The sequence below is a fragment of the Haplochromis burtoni genome, unplaced genomic scaffold, assembly GCF_018398535.1.
Source record: "Haplochromis burtoni strain Fernald_Lab_line unplaced genomic scaffold, NCSU_Asbu1 Contig_628, whole genome shotgun sequence".
Taxonomy (NCBI): domain Eukaryota; kingdom Metazoa; phylum Chordata; class Actinopteri; order Cichliformes; family Cichlidae; genus Haplochromis; species Haplochromis burtoni.
The window spans coordinates 143,669-164,648 of record NW_024582989.1 but is presented as its reverse complement, the minus strand read 5'-3'; the positions used below and the strand labels follow the sequence as shown (position 1 = coordinate 164,648).

Genomic DNA, 20,980 nt, shown 5'->3' with positions numbered 1-20,980 from the left:
ATGTACTGATCTGAATTATAATATTTCTGACTGTCAAAATATCCCAGATTTAAATCGAATTGAATTGAATTAAATCGAATTAAATCGAATCGTGGATCGAATCGATTCGGGACCTTGTGAATCGGAATTGAATCGATTCTAGAAATCAGTGACGATACCCAGCCCTAGTGCTCACGCATTCCAGTTGACAATCAAACCACCCCATCATGTTAGAAGGAAGGAATTATATAACATACAAAGCAAACAAAGGTCTATCTCCCCCTTTTTTTAAAAGACAAAAAAAACAAAACTGCTACCTTGTTTTATCATGCATTGTTGTCTTACTTCTATAGCTTTAGAAGAGGCAATGTATATGATCTTAAGGGTAACCCTAGACTCAACTTTCTTCTGGATAACATCAGCAGATTCTATAGGAATGAAAAGGCAAGTCCAGACATCAGCCCCTACCCACGAGATGTGCCTCTCAGGTCTATGAAGAGTATGAAAGTAAAGACCCCTGTCAGACATACACATACATTAAACGTGTTTGGAAAGTATACTGTGGGTAAACACTCAAGATTATTAAGTGAATATAAGTCAGAGTAGAAGTAAACACACAGTGTTGGATCCACGTAGATGATCATGAATAAACATGTTTAACAGTCTTTTGCGAGTAAACATTTGCAAATTGAAAGTTTCAGGCTTTTGTCTGGAGTGAGCTTGTTGTGTATCGTGGCAGATGTTGGATCTGACACTCGACCGTTGGAGGGGTTCTAGACCTGACACTTGACCACTAGTAAGCCTACTTTCAAGGATGCACTTCTGCTGCACCTGGGTCAGCAAAATGAAGGCAGCCATGTATTTAATTGGGCGCATAGCATGCCAAACAACTTAAACTTTGTTTAATATACAGTGAGTACATGTTGCACATTTACTTGATGCTGAAAAGAATTTAGAGAGCTCATATACTGTATACGATTACAATGAAACCTAGGGATGGGTATTGATAAGATTTTCACGATTCCAATTCCATTTTCGATTCTGTTTAACGATTCGATTCTTTATCGATTCTTTATCGATTCTTTTTAAAAAAGGAGAACACTAAGGTCGATTAGCTTAGAACTTTGTTTTATATCTTCTCTTTGAACAAGATAGAAATTTAGGAGTAACATGGCCTTACAAACCCAACAGTGAGATCGTAAGAGATCCACAGCCTACGGTTCTTCAATGGCGTGTCACAGGGTCCCCAGGAAAAAACATTGTAAATGTAAAATAATAAAATAAATATTCTTCTGTAGCAATAACAAAGGGTAACATAAATTATTCTGTAGCAATTACACAAGAATATCCAGTAATGTCCCTGCCTACAATTAAACACATTCACTTACTGAAAATCGGGGCATCTGCTGTGGCAAATGGGTGCAAGCCTTTTACCACAAACTTAGTCACAGCTCGGTGACATTCGTCTATCCTGGCCTGAAAGGAGACGCTACCGGTAGACTGCAGCGAGAACTGCCAGCATCTGATCCAGACTCTGTCTCTCTCATCATGGTCACCTAAATGCACAGTAATGGCAGGTTTTGTAATAAGGCAGATCGCGCTAACATAATATGCACTGTTAGTTGATTATTTACCTGCTGCATTAACGGGAGAGGACGTGCAAACGTTACCGCTGCTGCTGGGTTGAGATTTACGAATCCGGAGCAGAATTAAAAACACGACATTCATTTAAGGTCATCGCGTGTTTTGTGAGCAAATGCTTTTGCATATTCGTAGTGTTTCCTCCTTTAAATTAAATATCTACTTTGCAAGTATTGCAAGTTGCCCTGTTGTCATCCGTTCTCGTAAAGTATAACCAAACTTTTGAGCGTTTGAGCCGCTTAGGCGCGGTGTTTCCTGCCAGGTAAATGATGCTCCGCAACGTGGTGACGTCATTCGGGGCGACTGGAATTGATGAGGGAATGTTTGCAAAAATGGCAAACAATTGCAGGGAATTGAAACAGTGGGAACCGGTTCTCAGCAAGAACCGGTTTTCGATACCCATCCCTAATGAAACCTGATTACTGGGAGTACATGTTTTCCACTAATGGACAATTCAAGCAAGTCCAACACAAAGTCACAGACCATGTAATGTCCAAATCTCCCCTGGGATTAACAGTAGCACAAAAACCGCCCTCTGGGAGATTCAGGGACTGAGTTTTCATAGCCCTGCAGCTCCTGTAGGAGGACTGTGTAGGTGGGCCAGTAGTTTTTAAACACACCAGCTTCTCATGTTATGTTTCCCTTCTTTCTGTTTTACTTGCCTAGCTGCCATTGTATCAGTGTCCTTGTTACCAATTTGTTTCCCCTACAGTTGGATGTAGTCTAAGTTTACCTTCCTGGACTGTCCCCGAGATTTTTGAGTTAAGAAGTTGTTCTTACCAGGAACTGCAACATATGGAGGACTAGTTGTTAGACCAGTATTAGCTGGACTGCGTAGCTGAACAAAGACTAAAACCTGCAGACCAAGATGCTGAAGTTAGAGTTCATTCTCTACAGACTCACTGTGAAACATGCTCTCATTTGTCGAAAAGTCTAAGACTGTGAGAAATGTTTGAGTTACTTGAGAGTTAATTTTAACCCTGTAACACAAGAAAGCTTGCTTCTGTCTTCACTCCAGCAATGAAGTATCTTTTGCTTTTATGTTGTCCAGCAGCAGAAAGTGCTCAGCACGCCTTAAACACACGAGAGAACACAAGAGATGATCAAGTAGCATTCACATTGTGAAGCTCATTGTCCTGATATCTTCACCTTTTCTATGAGATAATCTTAGCTGTCTGTAGCTCTGTAAGTGTGTGTGTGCTGTTCTGAGTTTCATAGAGAGGAAAATTTGACTGTTCTGTCATGTTTAAAGGTCTCCTTTGACATTTATGTTTGAGCTTTAGGGTGTTGGGATTAGCAGTACAGTGTAATACCTGTGTCTGCTTGTCCAAATGTACTCACGTGTTCCTGTTAACAGTAGTTCTTTGCCGCGTGCACGTGACTATGTTTTGTCTCTCCGCGTTCACCGTTACATCACTCGGCTTGTACTCTTGAGTTTTTTCCCCCGCTGATCTGCAGCTTAGCATCTGTTTGCACATATCATCCCTGATCTTTAAAGTCTGGGTGTGGGCAGAGGGAAGTGAACAAGCACCAGTGCCCAAGCACATCTCCGCCCTGCTCAGGTGGAACCTGGATTAGAGCCCAGAAGTGAGGATCCCGGGGACAAAGAGAATCTGAATCAGTGCTCTCTCATTGGACAATACACCAGGAAGAATTTGTGGTTTAACAAAAGAAGGATAACAGACCCAAATCAAAAGTTGAAATCTGAGAACTGAGATGCACAGACTATTAATCAGCATCAAATCTGAAGTCTCTCCTTTGCTTTTCTTTCTTTTGCTATTATTTTCTAATTCCATAGATTTCCCATCATCCTTGCCTCTTTTCCTTTAAAAAAAAAATATTTTAAAGATTTCATTGTGATTAGGAAAAATGCTCCAAATCACTTGCTGTGCTTCTATTTTTAGCTTCTTGTCTCTTTAGCCTCTTTGCCAAAGGTTCAATCTGAGCACCCTCCCTATTTTTTTTTTTTTTTTGGTCTCCCCCCATTTCTACTTTCTCTTTCTCCCTTTTTTCTCCCTCTCTTGTTTCCCTCTCTGTTGCCCTCCTTCTGTCATTGTGATTAGGCCAATAGAGGAGATCAGAGGGAATAAAAGCATGACCAGCACCAATGACCTTTCCCCTCCTTCTCTCTTTCTCTCTCCCTACTCTGTGCCAAGCTCACTTTCTCATTGTTGGGAATTTTCCTCCACTTTTCTTTCTCTACAATCACACAATGCAGCAGCAGCAGTTGTAGTACTTGTAGCAGGTGAAGTTGCCAATAGTATTCTTTGGTCTGTCCTTCTCTATTAATATTCTTTGCTAAAAATATTTATAAACTTTGTCTTCTAGAAAAAAATGCCTAATTCCAGGAATCTCTCTAGTTTTATACTCAAAGAAATTTTAAAGCCATTTGGATTGGAACTTTTGAGCGAACCTCAACCTTGATTATTGCTCTCACAGTCTGGGGTCATATGATCTAATACAGAAAACACATAAGCTCCACCCTGCAAACTTTCAAACCTCATCACAACATATCCTCATCCACATCTGTCCTCTTCATCTTCGTCAGATGTCAACTGACGTCTTTCTATCCGTCTCTCCTCTTCATGAGCAGTCAGTGAAATGTCAGCCAAGACCCTTGAGTTTGACCCTGGAGAGAGGTTCAAACAGCTGTTTCATATAGAGCATTTTTTCTTGGGTTCACACAGAAACAATCAAGACTGCAACACTTTATTTGAGCAGGTGACAAAATTTCAGGCATCATCAATAAATTCAGAGATCCATACGAGCACTCGCAGATTTCGTCTATCTCATCATCGGATCCATAAGCACGGATGGATGTGTTTGGGTTTTTTGAAGTTTACAGAGCCTCGTGTAGTTTAAGACTCATGGGTCAGCTTATAAAGGTTCTCTCTCTCTCGCTGTCTCTCTCTGGGTGGCCTATAAACTCCAAAAGAGCCGTGTGATGTTCCATAGATATCTCAGGAATGGAACCCAAAAGGTTAATCTGCAGTTCACTTGGAGTTTATAAGCTGCAAAAAAGACATGTTCAGGTCTGTGATGACCGGGGAGTCTCTATCATCTGATGCATTGTTGTTCAGTGCCAACAAACTGACATGTAGTGAAGATTTTTTAGTTTTTGGCCCTCTGAATAAAAAATAAACTTGCCTCTGAGGTCCACATCATTACAACTGAAAACCCTAACCCTTTATTTTGAAGAAAGGCAAACTGGACTTTTTTGGGAAAACTGAACAGTTTTTCATGAGCAAAAGTTATCTGTGTTCCTTGACAAGGCAATCTAGAAATAGAAAGTGACATATTCTTATTGGATGGGATTGGAGTAAGAGTTAAGGTTGGGGTCTTGACTGATGATGACCCAAAAAGTCAGACAGTTAAGGTCAAGAATAAAACTTTATGAGCTTTTCTGCAAATTTCTGCAGATACTACAACATATAAACCAAATTCATTTTTTTCCATTAATATGTAACAGATATAATAAAATCAAAGTGTATGACTGAAGAGTTGAAGTTACACCTTTCTAGAAGGTAAATCTGCATCTGAACGTCTTTTCCTTCAGTATTTATAAGCAGTAAAAGATGTTTATCAGCGTTTCGTATTGCATGATCTTTGTTTCAGTTTTTGTAAGTTCATGTAGGATTCATATTCTTGAGCTTGAAATCCGTTCCAGTAGTGGATGTTCATATTACATATTACAAGTAATCCCTGTGACCTGAAAGGCTTTAGACTGCTCTGAATGATCAGTTTCAGACAGCTTTAAGACATCTTAGGCACACCAGCTACACCATCAGCCAATCAGAGGAAAGTTGTCTCAGGAGACAGGAGCTAAAACAGCTTGTTTCAGAGAGAGAATGGACTGCATCGAGGCACCGAGATAAGATAAAGAGGGATCAGTTTGAACTGTGAATCATGCAAAGCTACTCTAGGGCACTCCAAGAATAAAAATATGTCATTTAGAAATGTACATAAAAGGTCTACTTTAAAGTGAGATTGCTTGTTGAGGCTGCTGCTTGAACATTAAAATGAAACTTTATCTATTATAATTTTAAAAAATTTCCATAAGGACCGAATCTCATATAGAAAAGCTCCTGTAAATGCAGATCACCAGAGGAGTGTTTTAGAGCTTCAGTAGCCGAATGTCACGCACACTGAACCTGTGTTGAGTGCAGATAAATGAGAAAACACAAAAGTCATTTGGAAGAAGTCAATGCACACATCAGACATCATTACTGTATGAACTCTGTGTGAGCATGCTGCTTCTCTTACTGGCTGAGTTATGCTGACATGTGCTTCTCTCTGCTGCTGTTTCAGAACCATGAACAGCACTTTTAGTTGCATGCTAGTTGTATGATAGTTCTTCTACTTAACCTGACCATGTGAGCTCTCAACTGATACCATCACTACCTAATACACATGATAAAAATAATCATAATAATAATGAAAAATACCCAACAACTGTTATAAAAAATCGGCAAACTCCTCCCATCCTCAATCCCGAGAATCAGCACAACCCTAGCGTGCCGTCACATGGCGCAATAATAGTAATAATAACTATTGAATCGGACGTTTCTCTCACTGAAAGTGTTTCAGGCTTATTTGTACGCTGACATTAGATCAGATCTCAGATTGTAACTTGAACGCTGGTTTAATCTCTTAACCCCCAACGCCCCCAGATACAGGGGCAAAAGGCAGGAGATGGGTTAGGCGTTGGGGCTTAAGAGGTTAAAGCTGGTTTGTATTACAGTTGCGGTCACGTTGGGTTACTTTCAGGTTTGAGGTCACAGAGAGTACAGTCTGGCCTTCTTTAATGCTCGGTGGCCATCAGAAAAAGGTTGTGTGAAGCTGTATCACACAGTGTCCTTGTCATGCTTTGAAAAAGCAGTCCACTCTGATTATGATGGGCTGTTAGTTATGGAGTATAATTAGTCATGCAAAACCGATAAATGCAGAGCCGCGCTTCTTTAAAAACATCGACCACACTTTGCATTTTATGTTGTGAGAACCTTTGAATCATCCCAATTCAGCATAAATTCAGGAAGCTTTATGAGCCAAGCCTTTAACATGCCGATTGGTACGTTTTGTTATTTAAGCGAATAACAAAGTTGGATTACGATTAGATTCATCCATAAAGCTTTCATTTATTCACTAATACAGACTCTCTTATTTGCCAAATATGGTTGAGAAAGCTCTGGCTGAGAAAGCATTATGATGGCGCCCTGCAGGGTGAAGGGTTTCCCCATCACTGGTTCTGCAGTCTTGGTTCAGTTTTGGACTTGCAACAGTGCAACTGGATAATAAACACCATACAGAACGTGATGGCATGCATTGTGTTTGGAGAATACATAAAAAAAATTCCTGCACTTCATCAATAAGCACCTCTGCCTTCTCTAAATCCACCTTAACAACTTTTGACCTTTTTAAAATTACATCAAATTTGTCAGTGTCTGGCAGCTGCAGCAGCAGCAAATTTTGTCGGTGTGACTCATTGCGTTGTTTACTCATTGCGTTGCTGTGTTTGATTGTTGCCATATTTTTATCAAGGTGTTTGAAGTGGTGCTCTTGCAGCGGCGTGTTCAGTGTCATACTTTTATACCCCACAGTTCCACTAAAAGGAGGGAGAGGATGTCTCGCCCACTTTGGATAAACACCTGAAAGTTTGATCTGGAACAGCTATCGCATATCTCATGCATTTCCCAGAATTTCTTTCTAATTTGTCACCTTTTTATTTCTTCAGGGTGGCAAGTTTGATGAGCCATGTGACGGCTTGGACTGCAGCAGAGGGTGCAGGTGCTTTCCAGAGAAAGGAAGCAGGGTGAGTCTTTCACAAGTTTTCAACTGTGTACTCTCCTCTGGAGTTTGGGGAAATGCTTTCCATTTCATGTCCTCTTCACTTGTTTAAGTCCAATAACAACACCTGAGAAACTTGTTGAAAGACTTCAACTTGGTAGCAAAGTCTGTGTTGAACCCAGTTTCTCAGATAGTTGATGGATCTAAGAAGTTCTTAGTTCAGCTAAACTCTTATTAGTAGATATTTAAAATTTTATTATTAAAAACCTGCAACAAAGTAGTTTTAAAGTTGCTCATGTGCATTTACATTTCTCTGTACTTTGCTTCTAGAGAAAGAGGTGTGTCTTTCTAAAATCGGTGGAATACGAACACATCAAAGTATCATCAGAAATTATAAGATGCCTAAGACAGCTCAGACTGTGTTAAAGAATAAAGGTGGTCACACCAAATATTGTCTTTCAAGCTTGTTAAAATTGTAGAGCCTGTGTTTTTTCCACTTTCTCTACTGCATTTCTATATGTTTATGCATCCAAAATGAGGGCTGGCTGCAGACTCTGGCACAGTTTTGCAAAAAGAAAAAAACAACTTCAAGTTTCACAGTTGTTCACTCGATGTTAGGAACTATTAAACACTCCTTTATTCATCTAGAGTCATCGTCGTTATCTTACTTAATCTTAATTTTGTTATCTGGCAGCTTTACAGTCACACAGAGGAGTTTATTGTACTGATAACTGCACTGATCCTCTTTGAGGTTTCAGTTAATTATGGTTTTTACTCTGAGGAAACAAGTACATTACCTTCATTTAATTAAGGAATAATTACCTCGAGGCTTCAGTTCCAGGCCTTATCTCTCTCCATCGTACAGCTACATACATTAACACCCAGAAACATTATCGCTATTTGACACATATCAAAGCGACGCCTGTATCAGACTGTGTAATGCAAGCTCCGACAGTTCTCATCAATAGCTGTAAATGTGGTTTCTCCAGAAGACGAATCAACGAGTAAACACAAAACAGCATGTGGCTCCGGGCGAGGAACTTATTTTCTCATCACCGCTACCATGAAATTAACAATAACATCCAAACAAAGGCTGGCAGAATATGATGGAATCAGCTCACTGATTAGTGGTGATGACACATACGCACAGTATATATCACCCGTCATCTGTTTGCACTTCAGTATCGAGCAAAAGAGCGGCTGACTCCTCTGATTTATGGCTGGAATTTAAGAGGAAACTTTTAAATGTCAGTGTGATCCTGCTGGTCTCTAATAAATTACTGTACGAGGTTTTAAAAAAGCTTCAGCATCATCGGGCCAGACGTGCGAGTGCTGCAAACAAACACAAACTCTCTAAAACAACAGAAGGTGGCGATATTAATGCTTCCAATACAAACTGCTGCTTTATTGGCAAGATTTAAAAATGAGTAAATCACAGTTGCTACAGCAATAAAACATCAGCCATAGTTTTAAATGTTGCTTTTGAGTCAGAATCGACCGAGTGCCGGCGTTAAAAAAAAAAAAACAGTACACAAAGAGAGCGAAGTCATAAGATTAATGTAAGAAATGGGCGCCTGTTACATATATATTTCTGAGAGTTCTCATTTTATGAAACAGGGAATATTTAAATGAAGAGCACAAACTGATTTACTCATGTTTGCGACAGTTTTCTGCCAATTGTTTTTTTGTTTTTTTTGTGGTTAACATTGAAATGAACTGCTTAGAAAACAGCAGAACCACGCCTATGAGCGCTGTTTGAGGATTACACGCTATTTTACCCTGCTTTTTAAATCTTACACTCTTGTCACTGCTCTTTGAGCTTTACTTTGTTCCAAATCAGTAACTGAAAGTGCACTAGAAGAAAGTGAAAGTGTCATTCTTTTAAACTTTTTTTTATTCCTCAGAAAAATCCTATTTATCCTTGGATTTTTCCCTCTCGGGCTACAAACTGGGTTGTTGATGGGTGAGGCCACCGGTATTACCCTTTAAATGAAGCATGAAAAAAACAGTCGATCTATCCATCCAAAAATCCATAAATCCATCCATCCATCCTCTTCTGCAGAGGTCGTCTCCAGGTACTCTTGCTTCCTCCCACAGCCCAAAGACATAGATGTAGTCGTGTTGGGTTAATCGGTGAGTCTAAATTGTCCACAGGTGTGAGTGTGAGTGCAAATCAGTGAGCATAATCCAAATATTAAATAGTGAAACGCAGCAAAAATCCTTTTAGTATAAATAAACAGGATTTGGTTGTTGCTGCTTATCTAAAATAGCCCTGTTTTTCTTATGTAAATCAGTGAATCGTGCTCTTCAATAAAACAGCAAATTATTATTAGATCATTTCCAAAATTAAATCCCTGCTTAGACGTCCTGACTAAAGCCAGACTAACTGTGAGCTCGGTCTCTTTCAGCCTTTATCCAAACAGCAATTACTGTCTGACACAGCAGCCCTACACTTACTGCCTGCTAACTGTACACCACTTTAGGTAAATAACATGGTGACGAGTGTCGCCTTACCCGTAGGTAAATGTAGGTAAATGATACAGCTCAGGTAATGCCACCTACCTCTGCTCAGCCCCTCTGATAAGCCTAAATGACACAGCCGCTGTGTCTTTAACTGTTACTGTTGGGAGCCGTTTGAGCGGGAAGGTGCTCATTTGTCTCTTTTCAGTTTTACTTTTGTAGTTAGAGCTCAGAGAGCTCAGGCATGCTCCCGATAACGGCCGTTAACGGACGCCCGACTGGGTTCTGTCAGCTGAAGCGTTGAACACAAAGCGAGGTTTAAAGGAGACTCGAGTTATGTCACAAAGGAAAGTTTTTAAATCTCTGTTTCTAAACTTAAAGCAAACCAGTGCTCACAGACTTAAACATTAGCTGTTTGCTTTCAAGGTTGTTTCTCTATAAAGGAATTAAGGGAGCATATTTATGTTTTTGCCTTCAGTGAATGTTATTTATGTATGTACATGTATACAGTGTCTAACAAATGATTAGACCACTAACTAAACCCAATGTTTATGTGACAGCTGCCCTAAATTAACTGTACTAGTAATCGATTTTAATGTTTCTGTAATGGTTAATCCAGGAATATGTGCAACATCCACAATTAAAATTGTGTTTTTAATGTCCAGAAAAATAAAAACAACAAAAAATACTGTTGAATGTTGAAAGTCAAGTACAACAGAAAAATAGATAAACTGGATTACTTAATTATTGGTGATCAGTAAGTTGTTTTTAAAGTTCACATTAGACCAATAAAATATAAAGAAATGAGGGCTGGCTCAAGACTTTTGCACAGAACTGTGACTCAGTTTTGAGTTTAAGTACACTCCCGCCTCAGTGGGACTCTAAAAACAGTATCCCAGCATCGATCGTCGTCACGCTCATACATGATGTAAACATTCAGACAAGTAAAGAGATATTCAATATTTCACAGATCATTATCTTTAATTGGGTTTTAAGATCTTTCCCGATATTAAAGACGAGTGGAAGTTCTGCTATCTTGCATCTGCAGCCTCGCAGGCCCCCCTAAATCCTCCTGAAGACATCTCTAATGCTCTTTACCTTGTAAATCCCACTTTAATGGCTTCTCCCCGAGTTCCTGTCACAGCCCTGCCTCTCCAGACACACAGCAGTGAGATGTTTCTACAGTCTGTCAAATATCTTCCTCTGATTTCCTCTTGATAAGTTTGCTTTGGACGAGAAACAGTCAGCTGGCGCTGTCAGGATTTCAGCCGGACGTGAATTGCGTTTATCATCCCGGAGCTGTTTCTGCTGGAAACTTTGTCAGCTTTTATTAACATAGTAAAAAATGGATGTGCTGATATGAATCAAAGATAGCTGAGGGTAACTGACAACGTTTAAATGTTGTCGCGTATGTTTTGTGCAGATGTGCTCTTGAACCCTTAAGGGGAGCTTTTATGTTTTTCTTAAATTTCCTATCTGCACACAAGGACGTCTAAGAACCGGAACAAATGAGGGGGTTTATCAGGAGTTCATCTCACAAAGAAAAAGCAGCACTCTCTATTTATCAGATACTTTGATAGTGGAGAAAAAGCACAACATACCACGAACCATCACTCTTCCATGCATCGATCTCTTATCAGTTGCTCTTTAAGCTGCCTTAGTTTGCCCACAGCTGCTGCACATCAGCACGCTGCATCTGATGTAGTGTTAGCTTATAGCACCTCATTGAATCCACATACATCCCACCTACACCATAGCGGCATAGTGATGTCCACGTTTGCAATGTTACTGCTGGTGTCGCTACATTGATCCGCCTTCACGAGCAGAGCTGAGCTGTTTATGTTGGACTGGAGTTAATAACTCTTGGTCAGTTACTTAAAAAAGAAAAAGATTTCGGAAGAGACTAGACGTGCGGTAATAGACACATCGGCCGATCGACCACCAGAGGAAGATATTTTATTTGAAGCCAACGTGAGAAGAATCATGGGAAAACATTTAAAGAGACATCAAAAACACATTTACATGTAAATACATATCAGTCACCAAGCTTAATTGTTTCCAGCGTAGAAGGAGCCTGGGAGGTACTTCATACCTTCTTTGTATTACCTCCCCCTGCTGATACTGTAACTTGAGCATGCATGTCCGTTTCACGCTTTGGAGAGGCAAAGCTTGACATCTACACGGTGGTGGACCAGCGTCTATTACACGCTGTGCCGTGATACTGGGTTGGACTGAGTTGCATTTGTGCAAACTAGATACAATTCATTACAATACAGTTATACTTGTGCTAATAAATGGACTGTAAACATACCGTACAGTGTTTATGTTACTAACAAGCAGAAACATGGCAGCGGTTAAATTACATCCTCTAACCCATTGTATTTTAAAGCGTGACATATGTGACACAGCATATGAAAACCAGGCCAAAAGGACAAGTTTTCAGTTTCATTACATTTTTTTATGATTCCTAAAACTTTGAAATTAACACGAGAAAATGGAAAAGTTGCCAGCATCACCTTATAACTGAGAGGTTTGCTAGATGAGGTTTTATTTTCATTTTATCTATGAGAAACTATTCAAAAAACTACAGTTTGAACACAGATATGCAGACAGTGATTAGAAACACCAGAGCGCAGCACTGCTGCAATTCTTTGGTGGTTTTTTGCTGTGCTGTGGCGCATGTTGGGAGTTGAATATAGAGACCAGTAGAATCTCTTATAATATATGTGAAGCTACAGCTAAGAAGAGCTGGTGGAAATGAGGGAAATGCATAGGTTCTGTTCAGTGGTAGCATAAGTGCTCAAAGTGGTGAAACAGATGAAGTAGAGCAATGTTTTTTTAAATTTTCCTTAGCTTGTTATTGTTGAGTTTCTTTTATGTTTTCACCTGTTGTTCAGTAGAGGTGAAACTGCTTATTTTTGATTAAGTGTAACTATCTTCTTGACTAAGTAAGCCCCACTTAAATGTAGTCTGCAGTGTGGGAAGTTCCAGATTTGCAGCAGCAAATTATTATTAAAATGCCGACTGTTATTATATTTGGGATTCAGTCACCCAAGTGCTAATCATGTTACCTAGCTACATGTAAGTTTGGCCAAGTTTTGATGGCTTTAGAGCCATGGCATCTAAACTATGACAACATGAATGGCTTCTTATTTTACACAAACGATGAAGACTAAATGATCGAACTGCTTTAATATGAGGTTATTATTCCTGCACTTTCCCCAATTTCTCCCTCCAAACATCCAGAAAGACAAAAACTTTACACTGACTTTATTAATAAAATTAGTTTGGTTATCCCTTTTTTCTTTCTGTAAGTCTTTGGAAGTTCCCCTCATTCAGTAAATCACTCGTTTTAGAAGGTGTGATGTACAGCGTCTCATTAAAAAAAATGTGTTGGGTGTATATCAGTCGTTGACCTTTTAAATATTTGTGATACTTGCATTTGTTGTTCGTGTTTTCCCATGACAATTTTTTTGGCTCATACCTACCCACATCTGTGCTAACAGCACTTGAGGGCACTTTACCTGGAACGGTGGGCAGAGCCAGCATGCCTGGGCGTAAAAATATCAATAGAATAATCATCAGCAAATAAATGTGGCATGTAGCAGACATCTGGTAATAAAGAAAAACAAGTACAAAAAAACCAACCAAATATGTCTTCCCTGTCAGCTTCGCAAACTTAGAAAGGATAAAGAGGCTTTTATATGTGGCATTACATAACACACTGATGTTTTAGTTTTTAGTTTCATTAGATTTGCGCGACGGCTTCAGTTTTTCTTCCTCTTAAAAAGTCCTGAGGCTCTGAGAGGATACAGAGCAGAAGTGTTTGAAATCTTGTGTTCACATGTTTCCGTGATGTTTTTTGTTCGGTGGATTTAACATGGATCTATTAAGTCCAAAAACATCCTCTCCAACTGGGTGAACCTCGAGGGTCAAAGGGCAGCCCTGGGGACGACAGGATGGTTTGGTTGGGCTTTTCAAATTAAAGAAAGATCAGGAAGCATGTGTTTTATTTAATTTTGTCAGGCCTTTATCTGTGCTGATCAGAAACAGAGACAGAGGGGAAAAGACTTCCTGATTTTGCCGAGGGTCCAGAGGGGTCAGCTCAACATTTTCTGTGTCGTGCTGGAGTGAAGCTCTTCACACTGTCAGCTGCAATATGTGACTTAACACTGGGAACGAGTGGCTCACTCAAGAGAAAGACTGCAGAGGCTGATGCTATTGAAGGCGTCTCACTGGTGCTACAGTCAGGTCCAGCCACCTCCTACCTGCAGCCGGGTGATTGGGTTATTTAGCTTAAATGAGGAGTCTTGCAAAGAGACTGATGCTCAGAAGTGATGCAGCACAAGCTGAGATATTCATTCTTGCATCAGCATGACAGCATGAGATGAGGTGACTTTACTAACATACACCCCCCCCTAAAGCTAAACAAACTTATCATTCTTTGAGGTTTCATACCCACAACAGGGAATCAATAAATAAAAAGACATGAATATTTAATGACAGAGGAGGTTCTGGTAGCCCATTGCCCAGACTGTCCAGTTTTTTAACTGTAACTGTTTTAAAAAAACGACATTTCTATAGTAGAAAGAGAAAACCATTAAAAACATTTCAGTTTAATTGTTTATTGCTTAATTACTCTGTGTCGTATGAATGGTTTCAAGCAAGAAGCTTGAAGACACTTTGTATATAGTTTATTTTATGTAATATTAAATTCTGAACTGTAAATGTAGTCTATTTCAAGGAAGCAAGTTTTTATTCAGTATTTCCATAAATCCTTATTTTTATGGATTTGCTACGACTAGTGAGAACACACATGAGGTTTAAGGCCTGGACAGTTTTGAGAAGATTCGACTCCCACATACCGACAGACTGTTAGTAACTGACATATGAAACCGCCTCGCGTTTGACACGATCTAACCTAATGAGGTGAGACCTCAGCATTGACTCAAGTACATATTGTTATGTGAAGGCTGTGTGCAGGCAGGAGAAGGACCCAAAATGCAGACTCACAGAAATCAAAGGTGAACTTAAATAAAGCTTTAATGCTGAACTCCAAAAAGTAACAAAACTGAGACTCCAAGGTAAACTTTACACAGACAGAACACACAGCAAAATAAGGGTAGATCCAACAATGACAAACTGAAACACAGGGCTTAAATACATAGAGGGAGCAATCAGGGAATGGACAACAGGAGGGAAACACAGCTGGGGCAAATCAGAACTGACGAGACAAGGAAGCGTAAACTGAACACACTGAGATAAGACAGAGACCTTCAAAGTAAAACAGGAAACACATAACACAGACTGAACAAAGACACAGACTCACATGCAGGCACTACAACAGAGGGAACAGAGACGTGGGACCAGGGCAGACACAGACACTGACTGGACACGGGGATATAGCGGACAGGGGAGACAGCAACTAAGGATTACACAGAGACAAACCATAAGACATGAACTCTAACAAAAACCCAAAGACTAGAAATTATAAATAATATAATAAACTCAAAAAACCCTGGGTCAACGACCCAGGCATCCTAACACATATGTGTTTGACTTGTGCCATAATCATGCTGGTTAGTTCGGTCTTGGTCTTTAAGTGAATTGGTTGTACATGTAGCAACTATTACATAGTGTTAGAGGTTCTCAAGAAGTACCTTCCCAGTGCAGATGCTCCTATTTTGGATATTTTCCTGTGAGCATCTTGTAAATGTTACTAACGGTAGTGTAAGCTGATCGTAAGGGCTGCACACTTGCTTGATAAGCCCTTCAATTGATGGCCTAGAAAAGGTTGGCAGATACGTTATTGTTTCTCAATCGTTATCCTTTTATCTGCGGTTATTAACAGCTGATTCCAGTTATCAGTTTTAAGGATGGGCATGGTGCAACTTTAAATGATGGATGTATGTTTGTTTTTTTATGCTGTTGGCTTGCCAAGGCTGGCAAAGGTGCTTATTTGAAGCCTCTAACATGCACATTTTTTTTCTTCAAGTTGGTTCAAATGAATTTGTCTTTCAGTGTCTGTCAGTCCTGACAGACTGCGCTAAATTTGAAACTCTGTTCAGGAGAAAAGAAACAGACACACTCTCTGTCTCGCATGGAGACAGACAACAAAAAGGGGGCAGGGATAAAGGATGAATGTAGAGGAAGGTAGAGCGTCTACCTCGGCTAAAGTGAGATGAAGGCAGAGGGATAGTAGATGTGTGTCACGGTAGGATGAATCCCCTATGAGGCCGCTCGATGAAAGGCTCCCTGAGGCCTTTACCTTCAGAAAAGATAAGGACACACTGCTCAGACTGTTTGTTCGTAATCCCTAAACAAAGGAGGAGGAATTGGCAGAGAAATAACAGTTTCAAAATGGATTAAGTTTTCTGTCACTGCCACAGAGAGATGGTGTCATCAGAGGTTAAAAAAGAAAGGGTAATGACAGTGGTGTTGATTTTGTTTCAAACCACTGGAAAAGGAAAGAGAAGTAAAATACTTGAGTGCGAGTGTGCACTGAAGTTCACTGTTTGATAAAGAGAGGATACAAAGATCTCAGCAACTTGAGGTTTTTGTTTCCTTTCACTGTAGCCTGATCTGTGGTAATACAAAGAGAAAAAATACTATCACCAAACTAAAACTTTGGATGCAGAGAAGTCTGTTGTCAGGTGGCAGGAACGTCAAAAACATGTGATACGCTGTGTCGACTACTTTTATAACTCAGACTGATCGTGGTAGCTGCGGCTGAATTGTTTGACATTGCCGATATTATAAAGAGAAAAGCCTTGAAAAAATGTTCTTTAAGAAAAGACCGAAGAGAGGGGAAACACACACAGGGATAATCAGTGTTTGCAACAGAATGAGAAAAGCATGAATGATAACTTTGATCTCTCGCTTTTCTGTTCCTTATTGTTCAATCTGGAGATTATTAAGTTTGCGTGCACGTCCCTGACTGAGGGTTTGTGAACAAGTGTAGCTAATAGTGGTGCACGCGTGCTTAAATCTCAGGTATTGCTATGTGTGTGTGCGACATATATGGTGATGTTCAGGACCAACTTATCAGCAGTGGCCTGTCATACAAACATCTTCCCACACACACATGCTCCTGGGCCCCAGTCTGATATTTTATCAGGTTCCCCCTTCAGGAAGTCCACCAGTTAAAGCATGCTGGTGGGTTTTGTTTAGGCTTCATCTTACAGACACACACAACACACACACACACACACACACACACACACACACACACACACAACACACACACACACACACACACACACACACACACACACACAACACACACACACACAACCACACACAAACAGAAAAGAACATTTTGGCTCCCATTGTCCAGAATATCTCAACGTACAAAACCCCGCCTTACTCGTCTGTCAGTCGGAGTTGAAATGAGAGCTTTGAACCTGCGCCTCGCCTTGAATCACTTTATTCAAACACACGAACACCTGACACTCATAGCCCCTCCACTCCCCAAGAAGAGGCAGCCTTTACTCTAAAAAAGGTCAAAGGTCATAGCCACCACAAAGACTAGAAAAGAGCAGAAGGTCAGGGGCACCAGGATCACAGACTCACAGACACAAAGAGACAAGTGTGCGTGCGTGTGTGTGTTTTCATGTGTGTGTTCAGAAAAGTTACTTCCCTGACCTCTGCAGCCTGTTTTCTGTCACTCCTTCTTCATCTTCTCATCTTCTTCAGACTTTGAATATTTTATTATTGTTGTTTCGTGTTAAATCTTAAAGACAGACTTGGACACAAGGTTTAAAGACCTTCTTTATCAAAGTGCATTATCTCAGCTCACTCTACTGCCCTCATATGGCATGTTCAGGAAGTGAAATTTACAACAAGTCTACATTTAGTGTGTGGGGGATTTTCCTCGGAAAAGGGAGTTTGTTTAGTTCAGAAGGGCTCATCTGATAACATGTGGTGATACAGTTTTGGCATTTTCTACTAAACACACGATAACTGATGCTGTTTTTTTTTTTTAATTGTTTTATATCATTTTATCTAAGACTTATTTTGTGTGTATGTGTATTTAATTCTGCTTCCTGTTAAAGCTGAGTTATGACAGGTGTAAGAGTGGGTATACTGAAGTGTTCGTGTGCAAGGCGGTGCACCTGTCACTGGTCCTGATAGCAGAATGTGTATACAGCTAAAGTAATAAAGAAGCAGCAAAGCAAAGTATTTTTAACCAAAACTTAAGATTGTTACACTTGCTAGTTCAGCTAAATATACAGCCTTCCAGATGGAAAACGTTCATGTGTTCCAGTATCGTATGAAGTTTAACGACATTCACGTTGGTGTTGATTAGAAAATCAAGTGCAGCAGAGTTATATTGTGTGTACATAAGTTGTGTTTGGTCGAGCTTAAAGTTACAGAAGCTGGTTTTAAATGAAGTAATGCCGAATGAAGAGTTGAGTTTTATTAAGTTGCTTATGTGTGCAAAAAAGATAAAAGAGAAGAACCCAGTGTAGTAGATGGCCTGTATTTATATAGCGCTTTACTAGTCCCTAAGGACCCCAAAGCGCTTTACATATCCAGTCATCCACACACTGGTGATGGCAAGCTACATTGTAGCCACAGCCACCCTGGGGCGCACTGACAGAGGCGAGGCTGCCAGACACTGGCGCCACCAGGCCCTCTGACCACCACCAGTAGGCAACACGTGAAGTGTCTCGCCCAAGGATACAACGACTGAGACTGTCCAAGCCGGGGCTCGAACCGGCAACCTTCCGATTACAAGGCGAACTCCCAACTCTTGAGCCACGATCGCCCCTGTAAGTAAAGGAGTCATACGTCATTTTTAATACATTTTACACCAACTTAATACAACTTTATTTTATCAAAATGTATTACAAAAGCAAAAACAGAAGACTGCCCTGAGTGTTAACAACACTTCTACTCAATATTAACATTATTTATTAGACAAAGAGCTCAGTTTGTGTTGTGTTTTTGTGCCCCATTAGTCGCACAGTCACAGGAGCAGTGTGATAGCAGGAGATAAACTCTTAACCTGAACACTGACCGAAGCTACAGGAGTCTCAGTTGCAGTCTGCTATAAGGCAAATCTTTACCCAAACACTGGGAACCACGTTACTTATATGGACGAATCACAATCTAAACAGCAAACCTGAAATAATCATCACAACACGACTAAAATGCAAAATTATTTGTACATTACTTCTAATGTGTCTCATTGGATACATATACTTCTTAGTCCCAAAAAGTTACATTTTTCTAGTTTTTAGACATTAAACTTTCATTTTTATATGTCTAATACTAGCTGCAATCCTATTTATTTAACTCAAACAAAATTAAAGAATTAAACTGAATAAAAAATAAGTGTTGAGTAAAAGATCCAGAGGCCAGATCTCTGTAGTTTATCCTCACTGCTCCCTTTTCTGTACAAAGTAGGAATTAAATACCTGGGCGATCTAAGTCTAAGCACACAAACACACTCAAATAAAGGTCAACACGTGCAGGAATGTGCAAACCTGATTATTACTGATTTTATAGGCTCTTGTGATTTAAAGTGATGACAGCAAAGTTGTTTTATGACAATTCCACATAAATGCAAACTGACATTTTATTCTCAGAGCTGCCGTGCCCTTCTTGTTAAGCATAAACTCAGTGAGACCCTGTTAAACATGCAGAAGCTCATCAACTTAAAGGGCAAGATGAAATATGTCACCCAGAAATACAGAACATGCAATTATGTCTGAGCATGTGTGTGGTATTTCTTAATCCGCTCGCACTGCGTGTCTCATACATTGAGTAATATGTCTGTGTCTTTGCAAGCTCCTTTGGCCATACATTGAGTACTGCTTTAAAATAAGCACGATTAAAAGCAAATATGTTGCTCTTGCTGCTTTGATTTAGACCTCGCTGACTCCTCGCTGCACTTTGGGTGGGCGTCAGATGGTATCGCATGGGAGTAGAGGGGCCTCTGCTGTTGTTTCTCCTCTTAGGGCTCTTGTTTTGAAGGAGCAGAGAGGAGATACGTGGAGGAGATATGTCCCACACTGCTGATGGAGACACACACAGATACACTCTAATATAGAAAATATGCACATTAGCAGAGAGCTCTGCAGGAATCTCAATCCCAGCCTAACTAAACACAGCTGGATGGAGCTCGTCTTCGCACAAGGATGCGCCTCAGCTTTTTGTCATGCACACTTTTAATCTGAGGCAAGCCGAACAATTCAAAAGCTTAACCAAACAAAGAACAGCAAACGGCCTATGGACGAACACGCTCGACCACCGACGCATCACACCTACTAGAGCTGCCCCGCCAGTGGCAACCCACGTCACGAAAACTATGATGAAATGTACTTACACTAGTCAATGATTCAAAACGAGATGAAAATGTGACATTTAATTAGAACTAATGGATTAATTGTACAGAAAGGCAGTTTGGAACTGATCCAATCAGAAGTGATCTCTTTGTGCAGTAAGGGTAGATGCTGCTGAGAAGCAGGGAGGGAGGGGAGGAAGCTCCTGCGCTCCCTGGAAGAGCAGCATAGACATATGGACATATTATGTGTTTGAAGTTAAGGAAAATAAGGTTTTTTATAATCCATGCAGAGACGTGTGACAGGCTTGACTGGATTTGAGTTGTTTGCTTTTATCTCCAAGTGTAAAACATTCTCGTTCCCTTCTTCTGCAACTTTCTGGTATGTTGTAAGGACAAGAAGGAATCTAAACCATGAGGACTCACTTAATTCCTCAACTTCTTATTCACATAATTAAGAGCCTCTGTAAAGGGGAATTGAAAATTCCTTCAAAGTAAAAGTCTGGCTGTTTCTAGCGTGTTGGATCATTCGATATGACCAAGTGGACAGTGCTGAGGCCAGATTTGGAGTGATGTCTTGTTTGATCAAGCTTTAGACTTGTTTGGCATCCCAAAGAGAGCGGGAAAAAGTGCATTCTTGGATATCTCAGCCGTCATTAGAGCAGATATGATTTGGATGAGGTGGTTGGACCTTTAGGTTGGTCTGCAATCCAGACTTTCAGAAGCTTTAGTGACAGTTTCTATGACACAATTCAGTAAAAATGTTATGAAACCAGATTCAAAGAACAGAAGTGAATACTAGATTACTTCTATAGGCGCAATGTTTGC

General features: G+C 40.1%; 1 protein-coding gene across 1 annotated transcript in view; it reads left to right on the top strand.

Annotated features, from left to right (window-relative positions):
• Nucleotides 1-20,980, top strand: part of LOC102310952 (collagen alpha-6(IV) chain) — a 114,411-nt gene that overhangs the window by 81,338 nt on the left and 12,093 nt on the right. The window contains exon 4 of the mRNA XM_042214918.1: nucleotides 7,352-7,429. Coding sequence (XP_042070852.1) covers nucleotides 7,352-7,429 — 78 coding nt within the window. The remainder of the gene's footprint in view (nucleotides 1-7,351; nucleotides 7,430-20,980) is intronic.